The 19,937-nt window shown below is 40.3% G+C and overlaps 5 protein-coding genes and 1 pseudogene across 8 annotated transcripts in view; 3 read left to right on the forward strand and 3 right to left on the reverse strand.

Annotated features, from left to right (window-relative positions):
• The first annotated feature begins 1,648 nt into the window (after positions 1-1,648).
• Positions 1,649-3,988, forward strand: LOC145961061 (uncharacterized). 3 transcript variants are annotated; one of them, XM_083080896.1, is made up of 3 exons: positions 1,649-1,837; positions 1,979-2,080; positions 2,159-3,988. In XM_083080896.1, exons 1-3 carry the CDS (start codon positions 1,708-1,710, stop codon positions 3,718-3,720), a joined length of 1,794 nt encoding a protein of 597 aa, XP_082937022.1. In that variant the 5' UTR covers positions 1,649-1,707; the 3' UTR covers positions 3,721-3,988. The 3 variants fall into 3 exon arrangements, with proteins under 3 accessions (XP_082937022.1, XP_082937021.1, XP_082937023.1); XM_083080897.1 differs by having other exon boundaries at positions 1,737-1,837; positions 2,166-3,988; XM_083080895.1 differs by having other exon boundaries at positions 1,979-3,988.
• A 3,125-nt stretch (positions 3,989-7,113) lies between these two features.
• The window catches only part of LOC145961065 (uncharacterized), a 31,081-nt gene continuing 18,257 nt past the window's right edge, over positions 7,114-19,937 (forward strand). The window contains exon 1 of the mRNA XM_083080903.1: positions 7,114-7,141. The gene's annotated coding sequence lies outside the window, so the exon portion shown is untranslated. The remainder of the gene's footprint in view (positions 7,142-19,937) is intronic.
• Positions 8,141-18,697, forward strand: LOC145961062 (E3 SUMO-protein ligase ZBED1-like; annotated as a pseudogene). Its single transcript, XR_014435550.1, has 5 exons — positions 8,141-8,573; positions 15,653-15,845; positions 16,513-16,706; positions 16,805-17,030; positions 17,127-18,697. The product of XR_014435550.1 is annotated as an E3 SUMO-protein ligase ZBED1-like (transcript).
• Positions 9,833-10,261, reverse strand: LOC145960168 (uncharacterized). The gene has a single exon (XM_083079423.1). The coding sequence runs from the start codon at positions 10,259-10,261 to the stop codon at positions 9,833-9,835; it is 429 nt and encodes a 142-aa protein (XP_082935549.1).
• Positions 11,987-13,432, reverse strand: LOC145960169 (uncharacterized). Its single transcript, XM_083079424.1, has one exon. It carries the CDS (start codon positions 13,430-13,432, stop codon positions 11,987-11,989), a length of 1,446 nt encoding a protein of 481 aa, XP_082935550.1.
• On the reverse strand, positions 14,056-14,622 carry LOC145960170 (uncharacterized). Its single transcript, XM_083079425.1, has one exon. It carries the CDS (start codon positions 14,620-14,622, stop codon positions 14,056-14,058), a length of 567 nt encoding a protein of 188 aa, XP_082935551.1.

Genomic DNA, 19,937 nt, shown 5'->3' on the forward strand with positions numbered 1-19,937 from the left:
AGTACGCGTAGTCGAACGGTTTCACATTTACCTGTATGGCATGAATTTCATTAATAATAACAGATTGTGTACACGCCGTGTACAATATTACTATGACTAATTTCTTATTTGGCGCTACTTCTGACTGGATTTACCACCGATCACAGTGGCGCTGTTAGTCTAGCGATTATCGCGCCTCTCTGGCGCTGAGACCAGTGTTGCCAATTTAGTGATTTTGTCGCCAGATCTAGAGATTTCAAAGAGCTCTTTGAGACTTTTATTGCAATTTTGCGACATGTCGAAACTCTGGTGATTTTGAAAAAAATTTTGGAGAATTCTAGAGATTTTCAAGCATGGTTGGTTAGAAATTTATAAAAATTTTCAATTTGTGTTTTTCACTTCTCACTGCTTCAGCTGGATTCCGTAAAACGCATATGCGCGCATTATCTATAGTATACTATAGATAAATATGCGCTTAAACCATGTGATAACGTATAATAGTAATATTATGTGATAACATTTTTAAAACCTATCACAACTTCAGAGCACTTACAAATTGTATATTCATCGATCGATAGCTGATTTAAAAGTAAGTAATTCATAATGCCACTTAAGTAGTAAACAATAAATATTTAGAGAGAATTGCATGTGTATAATTGTGTCATAACCTAAAAGAACAGGTTGAAGACACTTTAGTCGCTACCCGGATTCAGTGATGCTGAGAAAAAACCGATATTTTATGCTACTGTCGCATACATAAGTGACAGCGATAAGCGATATACAGGGTGACCCATTTTAACTTAGGCAGCCAAATAACTCGAAAAATAAGCAAGATAGAGAAAAATGTTTTAGACAAAAGTTGTATGGTTTCGAGGGGGCCATAAGATGGTATCATTGGTTTGACCTTGAAGAGTCATTTGAAGGTCACGTGAAGGTCACTTCAATTTTTTTAAATGGAATACCCTATATATTTTTGTACATTCTTGTAGCTTATTTCGAGAGCTTTCCAAAACACTACAATTAAGTACCTTTCCGTTAAGTACTTTTTGAGTTATGATGCTTGAAATAATTTCTTAATTTTACATAAACCGTAAAATATCTTGTAAAATATTCATTTTTCGATTATCTTACCTTAATACTTTTATGTACAAAATAATGAGAGGAATCAATTGGTGTAAAGAAAACACATAGTTGTTTTTAAGAAAAAATATGGAATTGTTAATTGCAAATTACATATTTTTTCTTCGAAACAACTATGTGTTTTCTTTACACCAATTGATTCCTCTCATTATTTTGTACATAAAACTATTAAGGTAAGGTAATCGAAAAATGAATATTTTACAAGATATTTTACGGTTTATGTAAAATTAAGAAATTATTTCAAGCCTCATAACTCAAAAAGTACTTAACGAAAATGTACTTAATTATAGTGTTTTGGAAAGCTCTCGAGATGAGCTACAAGAATGTACAAAAATATATAGGATGTTCCATTTAAAAAAATTGAAGTGACCTTCACGTGACCTTCAAATGACTCTTCAAGGTCAAACCAATGATACCATCTTATGGCCCCCTCGAAACCATACAACTTTTGTCTAAAACATTTTTCTCTATCTTGCTTATTTTTCGAGTTATTTGGCTGCCTAAGTTAAAATGGGTCACCTTGTATAGACAAATACAAAGATAAAAATATATTGTTGTTTCTTTTCTTCGCATGTCGCTGTCACGCGTATGAAAGCTTATCACTCTCGTAATCCGTTGCAAGACAGTCAATATCAACAAGGATCAGTTCATGGAAATTTCTTTCTGGTCTTCATGGTTCAATTCATATCTGTCGCAATTCGTCGACACTGTTACGAAGGTTGGTTATACATCATATCTATAAATATCTGATCTTTCACCTTTTAGTATATTTCAATATCAAACATGTTTATACATATATGCATCTAACAATAAGTATAATATTTTATATATAGTAAAGTTTTAATATTTTTATTTTTAGTGCCTCCACAATATATTCAAAAGTATCGAAAGAAGTGGGAAAAATTAGAGGTGACAAAAGAATGGCTGAATCCATGCACTTCCGACTCATCAAAGGCATACTGTAAATATTGTAAAGTGTTGCTCAACGCTAAGTTAGGAGATCTTATAAAACACGGACAAACTTTAAAGCATATTACAGCATCAAGGCCATTTTCAAACAAAAGACAACAGATGATACCGTTTCAACCCATTGACACATGTACCAAAGAACAACGCAAGGAAGCTCAACTCTCTCTCTACGTCGCTGTACATACATCAATTGCAAGTGTCGATCATTTAAGTGAGCTCTACAAAGATACGCTTTTCAATATAAATTTACACAGAACAAAATGTACAAACATAATTAAGAATGTGATAGGACCTTATTTTTACGAATCACTAGTCAAAGACATCGGTGATGGATATTATAGTTTATTGATAGATGAATCTACTGACATCACAGTGAACAAATTGCTCGGTATTGCCATTAGATATTATAGCGTCGAACAAAAAAGAATCATATCAACCTTTTTCAGTCTAATCCATATCGAAGATGGCACAGCGGAATCCATTGTAAGTGCAATAAAAAAAATATTGAATGATACGAAATTGCAGTTAATCAAAATGCAAGGAATAGGCACCAACAATGCATCGACGATGGTAGGAGTAAATTCAGGCGTTTACGCGCGATTGAAGAAAGACATACCTCATTTAATATTAATTCCATGTGTATGTCACTCACTCCAGCTTGCAATTTCAAAGGCGACTGAAAATACGCTGCCGAGAAATATTGAGTTTTTAATTAAAGAAACTTATAATTGGTTTGCTAATTCGTCTATACGACAATTGAATTACGCACAGATCTATAAGTTGTTAAATGACGGCCAAGAGCCCTTGAAGATTTTGCGAGTTGCAGACACGCGATGGATATCGATCGAGCCTGCAGTCAAACGGATCTTAGATCAATGGACTGAATTAAATGCGCACTTCGAAATCTCACGACTCAGTGACAACTGTTACACAGCTGAACTGTTGTATTCTATGTATTGCGACAAGAAAAATTTCATCTATCTCAGTTTTCTATATCTGATTTTAAGCTTGGTGCAGAAAACAAACAAGAACTTTGAATCAAAAGTGACTGATCCAACGAAGTTACTTTCGGATATTAAAAGGCTTTATTCGACTGTTGCCAATAAAATTCTACTCCCAACGGCAAGAATAGACATTTACGAGCAAGACATCGAAAAATATTTGGATCCCTCGCCTGCCTTGGGTTACGCGTTTGAGTCTTCTTGTGTAGAGAACAAAGTCATTGGCCAGGAAAAAGAATATTTAAAAACCAGATGTGTCTCCTTTCTAATTGCACTAGTGCGAGAACTAAAAAATCGTTTACCTGACAACATCAAAATATTGGAGCGCATAAGCGCTTTTTCTGTGACCGAATGCTTGAAAGCAAATAAACTCCCGATCACGGATATAGCTTTATATTATGGTAAAAAAGATGCGAGAACCATAGCTCAAATCGAATTAGAGTGGGATAATATTCACCACATTAGGTGGGAAGAAACACAAAATACAGAAAAATTTTGGATCGAAGTATCCAATTATAGAGATGCTAGCGGACAAAATCCTTTTGAAAACTTGACCGATTTGACTTTTAAAGTTTTATGTCTTCCTCACTCTAACGCCGATATGAGCGAGTGTTCAACCAAACAAACTTGATTAAAACAAAATTGCGAAATAAAATGAAACTTGTATTATTAAATAATATATTACATATTCGATTTGGACTTAAAAGATTTAACACTTGCTGCAATAATTATACTTTACCAGAAAATATTGTAAAAAACATCGGTAGTATGAAAACATATGAAAATTTAGAGTTAAATGTTCATGAAATTGAAAAAATAGATCAGTTATTGTTATAATTATTGTATGCTTATAATAATATATAAAATATTGCTAATATATAATATGCTAAATATATAATATGATAATAATATGCTCTAAGATTCTAAATAAACTTTTTATAATATACTTATTACGAAATCTTTTATTCTATTTGTTATTATAATATACTTATGTGAGCAATTTCTTAGTTTTTTAATAAAAGGAGATTTTTGAATTTTCTGGTGAATAATTGGAGATTTCTAGAGATTTTTAAATTCTGATTCAGAGATTTATTATATAAGCGAGTTGGCAACACTGCCTCTCTGGCGCTGAGACAGTGTGCTCTGTATGCTCGACGAGACAGTCGTTTTCGTTCGAGTCAGTAAAAGTAGTCAGTCTCTACTTATAATGTAGTACAATTCCAGTCTTGTACAACGAAAATATATTACCTAATTAGTAAGACAACTCAGTCATTGTTTCATTTTGGACCCTCCATGGGATAGACCAACAAAGTCGATCCAACGAGACAATAGCGTGCACATATGCAGCGGGCACATGTACCGCACAAAACATTTTGGTCCTTCGAGCCGGATTTATTACGATAATCGCCAAGGTTGTGAATAAATCTATTCATATCACGAGGTAACACAATATCCTATCCTTTTGAATATATCATTAAACCGAGTACTGGCACGACGACAAGTAAATCATCATTGCCGCATTTTTTCTCTTTCTTGTATAGTGTCGCGGTCATATTGCCATTGTTCTCTTTGTTCTCTTGCCGCGTTCTCTTTGTTCGCGTAGTTACGCAGCCATATTGAGAGTCTGCTCGTTCTTTCCCACCGTTTTGTGGCTACATTGCATCCTTAACCCATATTTATTCAATTTATTAATACGGAATCTCTCACATTAGTGGAGGCCAGGAATAAAAGAACTCACATAAAGGCTTCTGTAACACGATTGAAGAATTTTATAAAAAATTTCGATATATCTCAAGGCCCGCGCCATGATATTACTGAGCGCAGACAAAGATTAACAGAATTATGGAAACAATTTGATATTCTTCAATCGCGCATAGAATCGTTAGAAAATCAGGAGCCTTCAATTGATAAGCTTTACTTGAACAACAAATACAACAACGCTCTAGCTTTGAAACTACTTATTTCAATTTAATATCGCTATAAGAAGCAGCTCTTGAACATTTTAATAGACCACCAGCCCCCGCTTTGGTTGGTGAATCGTCGCATAATTCCTGTACCTGGATCAAAACAAATCCATCAACCATGGAAGCCTTGCTAGAAGAGGATGAGGGCCTACAAATAAGAAGAAGGAGACAACCTTTATTTAGAAAAGACAGACATTTGTCATCCGCACTGGTAACTACAGAGATAGACTACCTTATAGCACAAAAAACAAACCCTCGTGGTCTGAAAAAAGAGCATATACAACTATGGGATCATATAACCACAAAACAGGCTGAATATAAAACCAGTGAAAATTTCCTCTCTTGGGCAATAGTAAATTGGATGAATTTCACACACACGCAAGAGGCATTAACAAAACTCACAACAGCATTAAAGATAGCACAACATGCTTTAAGGATCTCTGTTAAGGATTACACAGGACAAACCATCAATAAACATATTACACCAACTTCAGAATTAACTTTGTTATACAAAGCAAAAAATAATTTTGATAAAGTACTAGATGCCATAACCTACAGTGCAGAATTTCATCAACAATATCAATTAGGCAAACATGCGTGTGATGCATACGGAAATTTACATTTGGTATGGTACGAAAGCAATAAGTGTTGGCTTATAACACACTCACATTTAGTAACTTTGCGTGATGTTATAAACTCGTGGTTCAGTGTCACCCTATATGGATTGTTAGCTAATCAGAAATTCCTGTACCTATGTCAAGGGAATCGCACGTTAAGCTTCCCAACATAGATCTTCCAGTTTTTTTAGGTTCCTATGAGTACTAGTATTCATTCCATGATACTTTCGATAAATTAATCCATTCTAACAGCAGGCTCGCAGATATTGAGAAATTTTATTATTGGCGCTCATCATTAAAGGACAAGGCAGAGATTATCAAATCAATAGAGACCACAACAGATAATTATCAAGAAGCATGGGCTTCAATAAAAGAGCGCTTCGACAACAAAAGATTGATCATCCAAAAGCATGTTAGAGCTATTTTCGAATCACCAGCGCTTTTGAAAGAAAATCACATAGCTTTACGTGAGTTATTAGACACGATTCTCAAACATTTGCGAGATCTTAAGGCTCTTAGTCAACCTACTGACAATTGGGATGATTTATTTATTCACATAATCATATCCAAATTTGATATCTCAACCAATAAAGCATGGGAAACTAGTATTACTGACACAAACGTGCCAGATTTAAAATCGTGTCACGGACGAACTCCGCGCTTGCCGGCGGATAATCGCAGCCGGAATCAGGGTATCGATTGTGTGAAGAAGAAAAGTGAAGAAGAGTGAAGAATTTCTTCCAATCACACATTGATTTCATTTTAAAATCAATGCGTGATTGGCGGAAATTTTTCACTTTTCACGTTTTCACTTTAGAAAAAGTTACACAATCGATACCCAGGATTCGGTTTTCGGTTAGACAAGCTCAAAAATTACTCACGGGTTTTAAGTCAGAAAATAAAAGCGATGATTTATTCACGTTGAGTGTGTGTACAAAAAATGAGTCAAGCGACGCGGTAGCGTCGTGACGCCAAGTACATAAAAACAGGATCCGAGCATTGAGAGTCACTGCTCTCGATCGACGCGGCGCTACCAAGTACCTTTTCCGGAATTTCATGTCATGTAAACCTTCAATTAAAATATTTCAAAAACTAAGACCGTAATAAAAAATATAACGACACTTTTATTATGTAATGTGAATATAAGCTTTCGATTGCGACCAGTTTGAATAAAATCGGTGCAGTCAATCCCGAGAAATGATGATCGTATATCAAAATTGTGACATTTTACGTTCTCCCGGATTTTCAGGCCGGTATTCATAGTCCGGTCTTATATTTAAGATCGTCTTTAGTTCATCTTCAGATAATCCATAGCCAATAAAATAATACATACAATATCTAAAGATGAACTTAAGACGATCTTAAATATAAGAACGGACTATGAATACCGGCCTCAGTCTCACGTACGTATGCTCGCACGCAAAGCGAGTTTGTCCCTCAAGCGTTCACATCGTGCGTATACGGTTATACGGTATGTAAAAGGCTTTAAACAAGAGACAAGTTATATGTTGTGTGAAATTATTAATGTATAGTGCGGAATAGTGTAACAAGGAAGAGAAGTGACACGTTAAGCAGTCAGGTTATTAAACACAGATTAATAATAAGTAAATAAAAATGATAAAAATAAAAATAATAATAATAAATAAATATAAATAAAAGTATAGTGCGGAACAAGGAAGAGAAGTGACATATTAAAGGTTATTATCACGCGACGCGGCAGCGTCGCGACGCCAAGTACATTTATTATATAATAAAAACACAGACTTGTGCGTGTGACACTTAACAACAATCAAGTGGATTGTGAAAAATTTTTAATATTCATCAAAAGGTAAAAATATTGTAAAATTTTTTCATTATCTGTTAGACATAATATATTTTGACATATATATTATATATTAAATTAATCTTAATAAAGAGAATAGACAGTTATCATTTTGTGGAATATAATTATGTAATTTATAATTATATATATATATATATATATATATATATATATATATATAGATGTGTGTGTGTGTGTAGAAATTTACATAGGGTGCTTTCCATTTAGCGACACAAATCGACACAAGTGTCATTCTATCTTTGTTTGTGTTATTCACTGAAAAAAGATAGAATAATGCTTGTGTCGACTTGTGTCGTTAAATGGAAAGCACCCATATTTGACTGCGCGACCATAATTATAGTAATTTTTCACAATCCACTTGATTGTTGTTAAGTGTCACACACACAAGTCTGTGTTTTTATTATATAATAAATGTACTTGGCGTCGCGACGCTACCGCGTCGCGTGATAATAACCTTTAATATGTCACTTCTCTTCCTTGTTCCGCACTATACTTTTATTTATATTTATTTATTATTATTATTTTTATTACATTTGCCTGCGTAGACAAATATAGTTACGGAGAAATATTTCCTACATGTATAATTATATATATATGCGCATATATATATATAGGCGCATGCGCTATGGCTTCTGCATTCTGCCCATGGCTCCTGCAATTTTATGTGCTTCCACCTTTAACCTTAAAACTTGTAACACGTATAATGCCTGTATCACACTAGCGGCTCGCGGTTGCGACTGCGATTGCGATTGCGACTTAAAAAAAATAGATGGAAAGCTAAATGGCAATCATCAGTCGCAATCGCTGGCCATTGGTTTCTGATTGGTTTAGACAGAATCGCAATCGCAGACGCAATCGCAGTCGCGACCGCGAGCCGCTAGTGTGATACGGGCATAACGCACGTGTTGAAAAGCGTTACTACGCGTGTTCTTCGTTCTTTGTTCATTGTTGTGCATTACTTTTTTGACCCGGTCAGGCGGTCATGAAAATAGTGAAATAGCGGTTACCACAGTCACGTTTTAACTGTTCAACTATTTGTTCAAGAGTATTCTAATGAAAGGTAAGTATTTTACATTACTTCTTACAAAACAAGCATATTTTTTAACTTATATTTATAATTGGATAATAAAACGTAGGTCAAGACAATAAATAGCAGTAAGAGCAATGCGAGATACTTATTTGCAATAATTTATTCCACACTTAATGTACGAATATGTACCCGCGATCCGGGTAGTCTCATCAGAAGATGGAAGTGAAGACAAGGAATTACTTGTCAAAACTATATTTGCTCCACACACACAAAAGAGTACAAAAAAATGTAATTTGAACAAAAAGAAAAGCAGCGAACAAATGTTATGCAAGCAAGACACTGCCTTGCAAGTATCAAGAATAGCCGATTCAGTGCGATGAAGACGCGAAAATTTATTACTCGTTAATACTCGTGCGACGCGATTTTAGACTGGCGGAAAACTCGAAGTGATCGACACGGCATCGGGTGCGTGGTTTTATACCGTCGTTTTTCGAGAAGATTCTCAACGATGAGGAATCAGTTTTGAGTTGAATCGAAGAAAACAGAGAATCTTTTCGAAAGTCGGCGGTCGCTCGTGTTTGTTATTTCTCCGAGTCGGTTGGAATTCGAATTCGCAGCGAAGCGGCCCGCGCGGTCTCGGAGCAGGCGCTAGCGCTTTCGCGCGAGATCTATTGCGCAAGTAATTATTCGCGTTAATTGGCGTTCGGATATTTCTCTTGTTTTTGAACATCCCGCCCGCCTCATCGAAGAAGTCGATGACGATAACTTGCGGTGATGCCGAACGCGTACGCGACGATATTGACTTGGTAGGAGATTCACTAGAACCTGAAATCAAACTAGAAGGGGGGATTTTCCCTTTTAAATTCTAATGGTGAAGTGCGCGATGATTATATGTACAGTGTTAAATATTTACAATATTTACAAAGTATGCATAGCGCGGAGGCATGCTGCGCGGCTAAGCGGTAACGAAATTAGATTTATGGTCGCGATTCTCGTTCGTCAGCCTTCGCCGCCGGAAGCGGTACGATCTTGACGACAGGACGGGTGAATTTCCCGCCGGCCGTCCTCACGTCTACTACTCGAACGCACCCATCTCCCCCAGGATGCAGGCGCACGATACGGGCGAGCGGCCAGCGACAAGGCGGTGTCGACTCGTTTTTAAGGAGACATAACTGGCCTTCTTTCAGATTTTCGGGGACCACCCACCATTTCGGTCGTGGAGTTAGCCCTTGGAGGTATTCACTGGCCCATCGTCGCCACAGATGGTCTCGCATCTGCTGTAGTAATCTTCAGCGGGTTAGTCGGCTCGCCGGTATATCGTGGAGGGATGGTTCGGGTATCGCCATTAGCGGACCTCCAATCAAGAAGTGCCCTGGAATAAGGGAGCCAAGGTCCTCAGGGTCGTCCGATAGCGCCTGGAGCGAACGCGAATTTAAGCACGCTTCAATCTCGACGAGGAAAGTCGCCATTTCTTCGAATGTGAGCTTAGTCTCCCCGATGACCTTCCGCAGGTGATGCTTTAGAGCTTTTACGGCGGCTTCCCACAATCCACCGAAGTGAGGTGCTGCAGGCGGGTTGAAGGACCAACGAATGCCGTCGTCCGCCAAGTGACCGATGATCCTCTGACTCTCGCGACCAGCTGCCCGGAAGAGTGCCTTAAGCTGTGCGTCGGCGCCGACGAAGTTGGTGCCGCAATCGCTATACATGATCTGGCACATCCCCCGTCGGGAAACAAAGCGGCGGAATGCCGCGAAGAACGCGTAAGCGGAATAGTCGCTAACGACCTTGTAGGCCTTCTGACCGCGCCCCTTGGACGTCCGGAGCCAGATGGGGCCGGCGAAATCCACCCCCGTGTGTAGAAACGGTCGGCTAAGAACGACCCTGGCTCGCGGGAGTGCTCCCATCATCGGCTGCGGGGAAGCCGCCCGCCATCGGACGCATGGAAGACACTGGTGGATATGGCGGCGAACCAGCTGTCTTCCTCGAGGTATCCAGTAGCGCTCTCGGATCGCCGCCAGAGTGGCCTGAGTTCTCCCGTGCAGGATGCGTCGGTGACTGGCGTCGATGACCAGCTTCGTGAAGTGCGAGTCTGGCGGTAAGATTAACGGATTTCGTTGGTCAGGGTCGAGGAGAGAATGACCGATTCGACCCTGTACTCGTAGAAGGCTTGTCATCAAGTGCCGGTGTGAGTTGGTGGAGGGGGCTCCGCTCCGGCAACAGCCGCCCAGCTCGAATTTCAGCTAGCTCCTTCCGAAAGGCGATAGATTGCACGATCCGCAGCCACTCCTGTGACACTGCGTCATGCTCCTCCGAGGTCAGATACGTGGTCCCCGGTGCAGTGTACGCGTTGTCACCTGGACGGCACTTCCTCCAGCGCCAGATCCAGGTTGACACGCGAAGTAGTCGTCTAAGAGAGGAGAATCGGAGCAGTTCCTCCGGTTCCTGTAGCTCGGCGGCGGCGAAGCACCGCGCGGCTCGTTTTTCCGGAAGATCAGCGAGATCTCCTGGCTGGGGCTCAATCGGCCAGGCGATGGGAATTTTCTTGAGGAAGCTCGGGCCGCACCACCAAAGAGGGTGCTCCAGAGAAGCTCCCGCGGGGACACTCCCCGAGAAGCGCAGTCTGCAGGATTATCGCGGTCAGGCCACGTACCGCCACTTGGCCTCTTGGCTAGTCCTTTGAATATCTGCCACTCGGTTGGCCACGAACGTCGTCCACCTGGCAGGATGCCCGCGGATCCAAGCAAGCGCCACCGTCGAATCCGTCCAAAGATAGACCGGGATTGATCCTAATTCCAGTGTCGTCCTCACATATTTCGTCAGTCTGGAAAGCAAGGCGGCAGCGCATAATTCTAGTCGCGGAAGCGACACGTTTTAACGGAGCGACTTTCGTCTTCGCCATCACCAGGGAGACACAAGGTCGATCCTCCATCACCACGCGCAGATAAACCACGGCAGTATAGGCGCGCTCCGAAGCATCCGAGAAGCCATGGATCTCGGCAGCGCATCCCGGGATTTCGCCTCGAAACCACCGCGGTAGCCGAATCCTCTCCAGTAGGGACAGCTCCTCCTCGAGTGTCATCCAAGCAGTGGCTTCTTCAGCGGCCAACGGAGCGTCCCATTCCAATTGCTGCAACCAGGCTGTCTGGATCAAGAGTTTCGCTCGGATGATGATCGGCGCTAGCCAGAAAATCAAACAGTCGAGCGGTTTGCGAAAGTATCGAGCGCTTGGTCGGCGGAGTGCCTGAGGATTTTTGCACAGCCAGCGCGAAGTCGTCAGTCGTCGGGTTCCATCGTAAGCCCAGTACGGAGTGGTCGACGGAGGGCATTTGAGCGTCAGAGGCGGGGCACAATTGGCACTCCAAGGGGACGCCCTCCAAGAGCGCCGCATGGTTAGCGGCCCACTTTTTGAGTGGAAAACCGCCCGCCTTACAGAGCGCTAATACCTACTCTCGACGGCGACATCCGGACTCCAGGGTAGCTGCTCCAGCAAGTATATCGTTCACGTAAGTGTCTCGCCGTAGCAGTTCCGCCCCCAGCGGGCATCGATCCTCCTCATCAGTCGCGAGCTGGTGCAACGTTCGGATCGCGAGATACGGGACGCTAGCTAGTCCGTACGTGACAGTGTTTAACACATATTCGGCAGCCTGACTGCCTTCCTTCCACAGGATTTTCTGCAGACACCGGTCATCGGGATGTATCTGAATTTGCCGATACATCTTCTCGATATCTGCGACGAACACATACCGGTGACGCCGCCATCGCATTAAGATGTCCGGGAGAGACGGCAAGAGATTCGGGCCGGTGAGCAGGAAGTCGTTCAAGGAATCTCCAGCAGTCGTACGTAAAGACCCGTTGAATACCACGCGAATCTTGGCGGTGGCACCGGAACCACGTAGAACTCCATGATGCGGTAGATAGCAGATTCGTTTCCTCACGGCGGGGGGCTCTGTCTCGGCGGGCGACATATGATCCAAGGCACGATATTCTCGCATAAAATCGCAATACAGCGTACGGAAATCGCCATTGCGCTCGAAACGGCGTGTCATCAAGCTAAGCATACGCGAGGCTGCGCATCGTGTCGAAGACAGATCCGGCAGCTCAAGCCGAACAGGTAGACTCACCTGATAACGGCCATCGGGAAGGCGCCGATGGGTCTTCACAAAATGCTCCTCGCATTCTTGCTCATTGCGGGAAAGAGGCAAGACGGCGCGTGGGAGTTCTTCCCATTCCCAGAAGCGGCGTACGGCGGTGGACAGGTCATCCTGGGAAGTACACTGTAGCGCCGACACGGTTGTAGCGATATGTTCGGCTCCGACAGCTCCTAGTAAGATCCAACCGAGCCGCGTTCGCTGTGCGATAGGCTCCAAGGGGCCCCCTCGACGGAGTTCAGGCTGTACTATGCTGGCGTATGCGGGTGCGCCAAGCAGCAGTTCCACAGGGTCTCGAGCGAAAAAATCTGGGTCTGCGAGTTCGAGATCCCCTACGTGGGGCCAAGAGCGCGATCCACTTTGAACTACGCCACTATACACCGAGAGCGCCGGCAACACCAACGAAGCGACTGCCAATGAAAACTGTCCTTTCCGCGCGGTCACAGTAATCGCGACGCGTCCTCGCGAGAATCCCGTCTGAATTCCACCGACGCCGAAAATAGCCACGGAAGCCGGTGTGCGTGGCAAGCGGAGTCGCTGCGCCAAGGACTCCGCTATAAGAGAGGTCTCTGAGCCTGGGTCGACGAGCGCACGAACAGCATGCCGGGCACCAGCTCGATCTACCACCCAGACTCTAGCGGTCGCGAGCAATACGGTCGAGCATTCCGCGAGCGGCTCCCTCGCGACGTGTACCGTCGGTGTCGATCCCGAAGAGGCCGCCGGTAAGGCCACTGTAGCCATGCTCACAAACGCCTCATGCAAGGACGTATGATGGCGGCCCGCGTACTTATTGCATGTTTTAGAGGAGGAGCACTCACCGATCATATGCCGCCCCAGGCAATTCCAACAACGCTAATGGGTGCTCACAATCTCTTGACACTCTTGCGGATTCTTCCGCTTGTATTGGTCGCAGAAGGCCAAGAAATGCTCCCTCCTGCACAGCGGACAACTGCGGCTGGAGTCGGTTCCTCGCCCCTTGACATGATTTGCCCGAGCGGAGCGACCAGTCCCATCGGACTTCCCGGGTGACCCTCCGACCGCGGCCTTGAGCACCTCCTGCGTCATCAGTTGCTCTCTCAGGAACTCGCGCAACTCCTCGTATGACGGCGGCTCCGAAGATTTGCCGAGCGAATTTTCCCACTCTCTGCGAGTTTTGGCGTCAAAGAGTTCGACCACCAAGTGGACGAAGAGATCCGTGCTACTTGAAATCGGACGTCCAACTCCCTCCAAAGCTCCGACGGTGGAAACGACGTCGTGGAAAATACGGCGAAGGTCGATAGCGGAGTCGGACTTCATGCGCGGCAGCGCCGTGAAAGCAGCTAGATACGACCGCACTAGGAGTCGTTTGTTTTCGAAGTGTTCCGTCAAGGTTTGCCAGGCTCGCTCAAAATTATCATCCGTCGGTCTCGGATGAGTTTCTTGGCGTCTCCCTTCACATTTGTCTTTAGATAGTGCATTTTCTCTACCTTCGACAGGGAAGCCTCCTCAGTGATGATCGAACGGAAGAGGTCGCGAAATGCAGGCCATTCCTCGAACTTCCCGAAAAACTGCAGTAGTTGTATCCGTGGAAGCATGTTACGGAGCGCCGACGCCTCCGATTTTATCGCCTTTACGTCCTGGTTGCCCGAATCGACTGCTTTTCCGAGTCCGCCTTCCATCTCCAGAAGTTCTGCACGTTGCTGAAGATAGGTCGCTTCAACTTCACCCATGAGATCCTCTCTGGTGCAATCGTGATCTTCCAGGCGGTCACCGAACTCCGCCCTCAGGCGAACATGCTGGGTTTCGAACTTGGCCCACTTGCCATCGAGGATCTTCAACGCAGACTGCATGAGAGCAATGGACAATTTTGAGGCCCCCCTGCCTTGCGGAGATTTTTGCATGAGCGAGCGATGCGCCCGGAGCTCATATTGAAGATCGATTAGTTTCTCCATTGTTCTTTCACAAAATTTCACGTGCCGCACTCTTATAACACTGGCTCACGGGCACTCAAGTATTCTTACCAATTTACTAATTGAACCAGAACCACCAGCAGCGACGACTACCCGACGAGATATATATATATATATATATATATATATATATATATAGCCGGATATATATATATATATATATATATATATATCCGGCTCGAAGGACCAAAAAAATGTACGAATATGTACCCGCGATCCGGGTAGTCTCATCAGAAGGTGGAAGTGAAAACAAGGAATTACTTGACAAAACTATATTTGCTCCACACACACAAAAGAATACAAAAAAATGTAATTTGAACATAAAGAAAAACGGCGAACAAATGCTATGCAAGCAAGACACTACCTTGCAAGTATCGAGAATAGCCGATTCAGTGCGATGAAGACGCAAAAATCTATTACTCGTTAATACTCGTACGACGCGGTTTTAGACTGGCGGAAAACTCGAAGTAATCGACACGGCATCGGGTGCGTGGTTTTATACCGTGGTCCTTCGAGAAGATTCTCAACGATAAGGAATCAGTTTTGAGTTGAATTGAAGAAAACAGAGAATCTTCTCGAAAGTCAGCGGTCGCTCGTGTTTGTTATTTCTCCGAGTCGGTTGAAATTCGAATTCGCAGCGAAGCGGCCCGCGCGGTCTCGGAGCGGGCGCTAACGCTTTCGCGCGAAATCTATTGCGCAAGTAATTATTCGCGTTAATTGGCATTCGGATATTTCTCTTGTTTTTGAACACAAGATTCGATAATCTCATTAAATAAAGTATAGAATATATTACTGCGAATAAGTATTTCACCTTGCTCTTACTGTAGTAGTTTATTGTGTAGTACTTTATGTGTAGTACTTTATTGTCCTATGTTTTATTAGAATTGTAAAGCAATTTAGTAGTTTTTTATTCTTTTTGCTATAATTTGTTAGTTTCTGTAAATTATTTAAAAAATGAATTGAGTTATGATTTGAAGTGAGTGTAACATAATATTGCATATTTATTTTTCAGATAATTTTCATGTAATCTAATTTAGCGTATTACTATTACTTGAAGAGATGCAATACAAAGTTTCCCTATTGTTTGAATCGAGATTGTTCTATATGATGTATTTTATTATTACTTGGAGAGGTACAATACAAAGTTTGTACATTGTACATACATACTCCTGTTCGGACCAAGACTGTTTTATATAAACTTAAAGGTTCGTATTTTACTTTTTCTAAATGCATGCGTATTTCTAAACTTATCATTCACGCTATCATTTGTGTAATATTAACTTATATTCAGGTATTTTTATGGAAATTTAAATTAAGGATTTGAGAACTTGTGGTTCGTTTTCTTTTATCTCGTTATTTCTTTCTATACAGGAAAGGTTTTTATTTGGTGGATTGCAGGTGGTTGCATAAGCATAACGCATGAGATACTGAACTAATTTCTAATCCTAATCATTTTGTGTGCGTGTGTGTGTGTGTCTCTTTTATAATTCGTCTATTATCCATTTTGTGTTTGCAGAAATATTTATTATAAAGAATAATAAGTAAGCAATAGAAAATATTTTAATGGACTAACAAAATAATGAACACATTTAATAAACACAGAATGAAGTAAGATATAAATAAGATATTAATGATATATATATTTCAATGGCTATGTTCGGAAACCACGCTCTTAAAACTCTGAATGTATTTCTGTCCATGATCATCTTTTCGTAAATAACAAAAATAACACCACTCAAAATGCCCAAATCAATAATAATTTGAAGATAAAGATCACATATAGGAAGGACTTCATTCTGTTAAATGTCACCATTATTTTTCTTATTTAATTTTGATTTAATATAATAGTTTTACAGAAGTTTATTTTTACAGTGTCATCTAAAAGTAAAAGAATTGTTTGGAAATATTTTATTCGCACTGATACTGATGGCAAATGTAAATTGTGTCAAATGATAGTGAAAACTGGTGGAAATACCACTAATTTGAAAAATCATCTTAAAAGAAAACATGAAACGTTAAATCAATCAGACAAAGAAAATAACAAGAAGCAGAAAATTCAATATGAAGTAAGTTTAAATTTTATAATTCAAATGCAGTATTAAAATGTTTTCTATGATTTAAGTATTAATATATATTTTAATAAATAATTTCTTTTCTGATTTAGAAAAATATTAATGAATTAAATGAATCTGAAGACGACCCGGATGTAATATTATCATCGATATCAACAATATCGCACAGTTCTACACCGTCATGTTCTACACGGTCATATTCTCCAGCAATATCTACATCATCTGTGTGTGAACAAGAGAAAGAGAAAAATATTCAGCAAGTGAAGAATATTCAGCCACAAATAGATGAAACAATATCTAATATAAAAGCCTTTAAAGGTAAGAAAATATATTTTTATTTTTGTTCTTATCTCTTAAAGTCACTAATAAAGTTCTAAAAAAAAACAAGATTCTTATAAGACTGATTTTTGTTAGAAGGAGGTGCAAAAAGTGAACAAATAACAAATGCGCTGCTTTATATGATTGCAAAAGACAATTTACCTTTTAATACGGTAGGAAAAAAGGGTTTTAAATATTTCATAAAAACGGCTGTACCTCTGTATAAGATTCCGGGAAGAAAAACTATTACAACGTTAATAGAAGAGAAATATGAAGTTCTCTCAAATATAATGAAAGTTAAATTATCTTCTGTTGAGTACTTGTGTCTCACGACAGATGTGTGGACGGATACATTAAATACGAGAAGCTATTTAGGAACGACAGCGCATTTTGTCTTCAATGAAAAACTTACTTCTATAATTATTGGAGTGACTGAATTAAGTGAAAGGCATACCTCAGATTATCTTGGACAGTGGCTTTTAAGTATATGTACTGAATGGCATATTCAAACAGATAATGTTACTGTTGTGACAGATAATGCAGCAAATATGTAAAGGCAGTCAATGATATATTTGGGAAGAATAAACATTTGCCTTGTTTTGCTCATACTCTGAACTTAATTGCAACGGTATCATTGAAAGATAATGGCGAAATCGAGGCCTTTTGTGAAAAAATAAAGACGTTGGTTACGTTTTTTAAACAGTCTGTTGTTGCTGCAGATGAGTTACGTAAACATAATGTAAAAAAATTGATTCAATCTGTTCCCACACGATGGAATTCGACATATTATATGTTAGAACGATTTATTGAACTATCGGATGGTATTAGTTTGGCATTATTGAAATGTCCTAAAGCACCTCCAATGTTAACAGCTTCAGAACTGCAACTTGCCAAAGAAATAATACAAGTAATGAATCCTATCGAAGCTGCTACAAAAGAAATTTATGGTGAACAATACGTTACAGGAAGTAAAATAATACCACTAATCAACTGTTTGAAAATGAAAATTGATCGTTTAACCGTTAATGTATCTTCAAGTGCAGCCATAAAACTACTTAATTCACTCTCCACTAATATAATACGCGATTTGGAGCCATAGAGCAAGTACATCTTTTGGCCGCATCAACTATCTTAGATCCTCGCTTTAAACGATTACATTTTAATAATCACATTGCTTGCTCACGATCCATAAATAAAATAATTAATCAGATGGAAAATATTAATAATTTCTTTGTTGAAGAAAATACAAAATTAACTGAGAATACAAGCCTTTCAAATGACATATGGTCATTTCACGAAGATCTTGCTAATAAGCAATCTCATGAAAAATCGAATGATATGCCAATTGACTTGAAACATTATCTCAACCAACCAACAATTGGTTTAACTGAAGATCCCATATCTTACTGGTATAATAAATCAATATATCCGTCTTTGCAAGTCATTGCGAAACAATATTTGCCAATTGTAGCTACATCTGTGCCATCAGAACATTTATTTTCCAAAGCTGGTAATATTATGGTCGAAAATCGTAGCAAATTGTCGCCAAAATTTACAAAATTTGTTATTTATAAATTCCTTGTCATTAAAAGAATGGAAATTACATGAATAAATAATTTGCTGCCCAAACGAGTCTTTTTCCTATCCAATATTGCATCTTAATGTAGCATACGCATTCGGTTATTTATCATTACTCATAACATGGTTATTTATTCTTCGTATTTAGAAAATTAAGATGATAAAAAATTAGTTACTATTTTCAAATTACGCGCGATTTTTTAAATCGATTTTTAAGAAATCGATCTTTTTAGGTCGATTTTTTTACTGAATCGATTTTGGTTATTTCGATTCGTAATCGATTCAGAAATCGATTTTTAATATGAAGATCGAACATCCCTATCTGGCGCTGAGACAGTGTGCTCTGTATACTCGACGAGACAGTCGTTTTCGTTCGAGTCAGTAAAAGTAATCAGTCTCTACTTATAATGTAGTACAATTCCAGTCTTGTACAACGAAAATATATTACCTAATTAGTAAGACAACTCAGTCATTGTTTCATTTTGGACCCTCCATAGGATAGAAACCAACAAAGTCGATCCAACGAGACAATAGCGTGTACATACGCAGCGGGCACATGTACCGCACAAAACAGATTGTAATGCATTAGTTTACGCTATAAACAAAGCTAATCTCAACCCGCGAATAGCATGGTGGACATTGTTATTATAAAACTATGACTTTAAAGTCGCACATCGCCCCAAAAAAAGAATGGCGCATATAGACGCCCTTAGTCGACAAGTATGTTATCTAAAAGTACTACTCCTAAAGCGCGAGTTAAAATTTCGGCAACTGCAAGATGTGCGATTAAAAGAGATAGCAGATAATTTCGAATATGGAGATAACGATAAATTTGAGATGATCGATGGTCTAATATATTGAAAAGGAGAAGATCGTGCTCGCTTCGCGATACCGGATTCAATGGTAAATAATATAGTACCAGTGTACCATGACGACATGGCGCATTGTGGATTTGAAAAAACTTTTCGCGGAATACATGGTTCCTATTGGTTTCCCAACATGCGTAAACGCATTCGTGACTATTTGAAAAATTGTGTCACTTGCTTATTTGCAAACTCATCGTCAAATAGATTCGAAGGACAATCGCAACCAGAAAGTTCTCCTCCCACATTTCCGTTCGAGTTAATGCATATAGACCAGCGGTTCTTAATCTGGGGTCCGCGGACCTCTGGGGGTCTGCGATGTCTTCACAGGGGTCCGCGAAAAAAAAAAGATTTTAAAAAATGGCGAAGAAAACACAAAGTTTACGAACTTGTGTATAATCATCATATGGGCAGTAATGCGAAAACAATAACATGGAGTACGGGGATTGTTCACGTCACGCGTTTG

This window comes from Camponotus vicinus, unplaced genomic scaffold (assembly GCF_025532165.1).
Source record: "Camponotus vicinus isolate PSW18456_S1 unplaced genomic scaffold, iyCamVici1.0 SCAF_10, whole genome shotgun sequence".
Classification (NCBI taxonomy): domain Eukaryota; kingdom Metazoa; phylum Arthropoda; class Insecta; order Hymenoptera; family Formicidae; genus Camponotus; species Camponotus vicinus.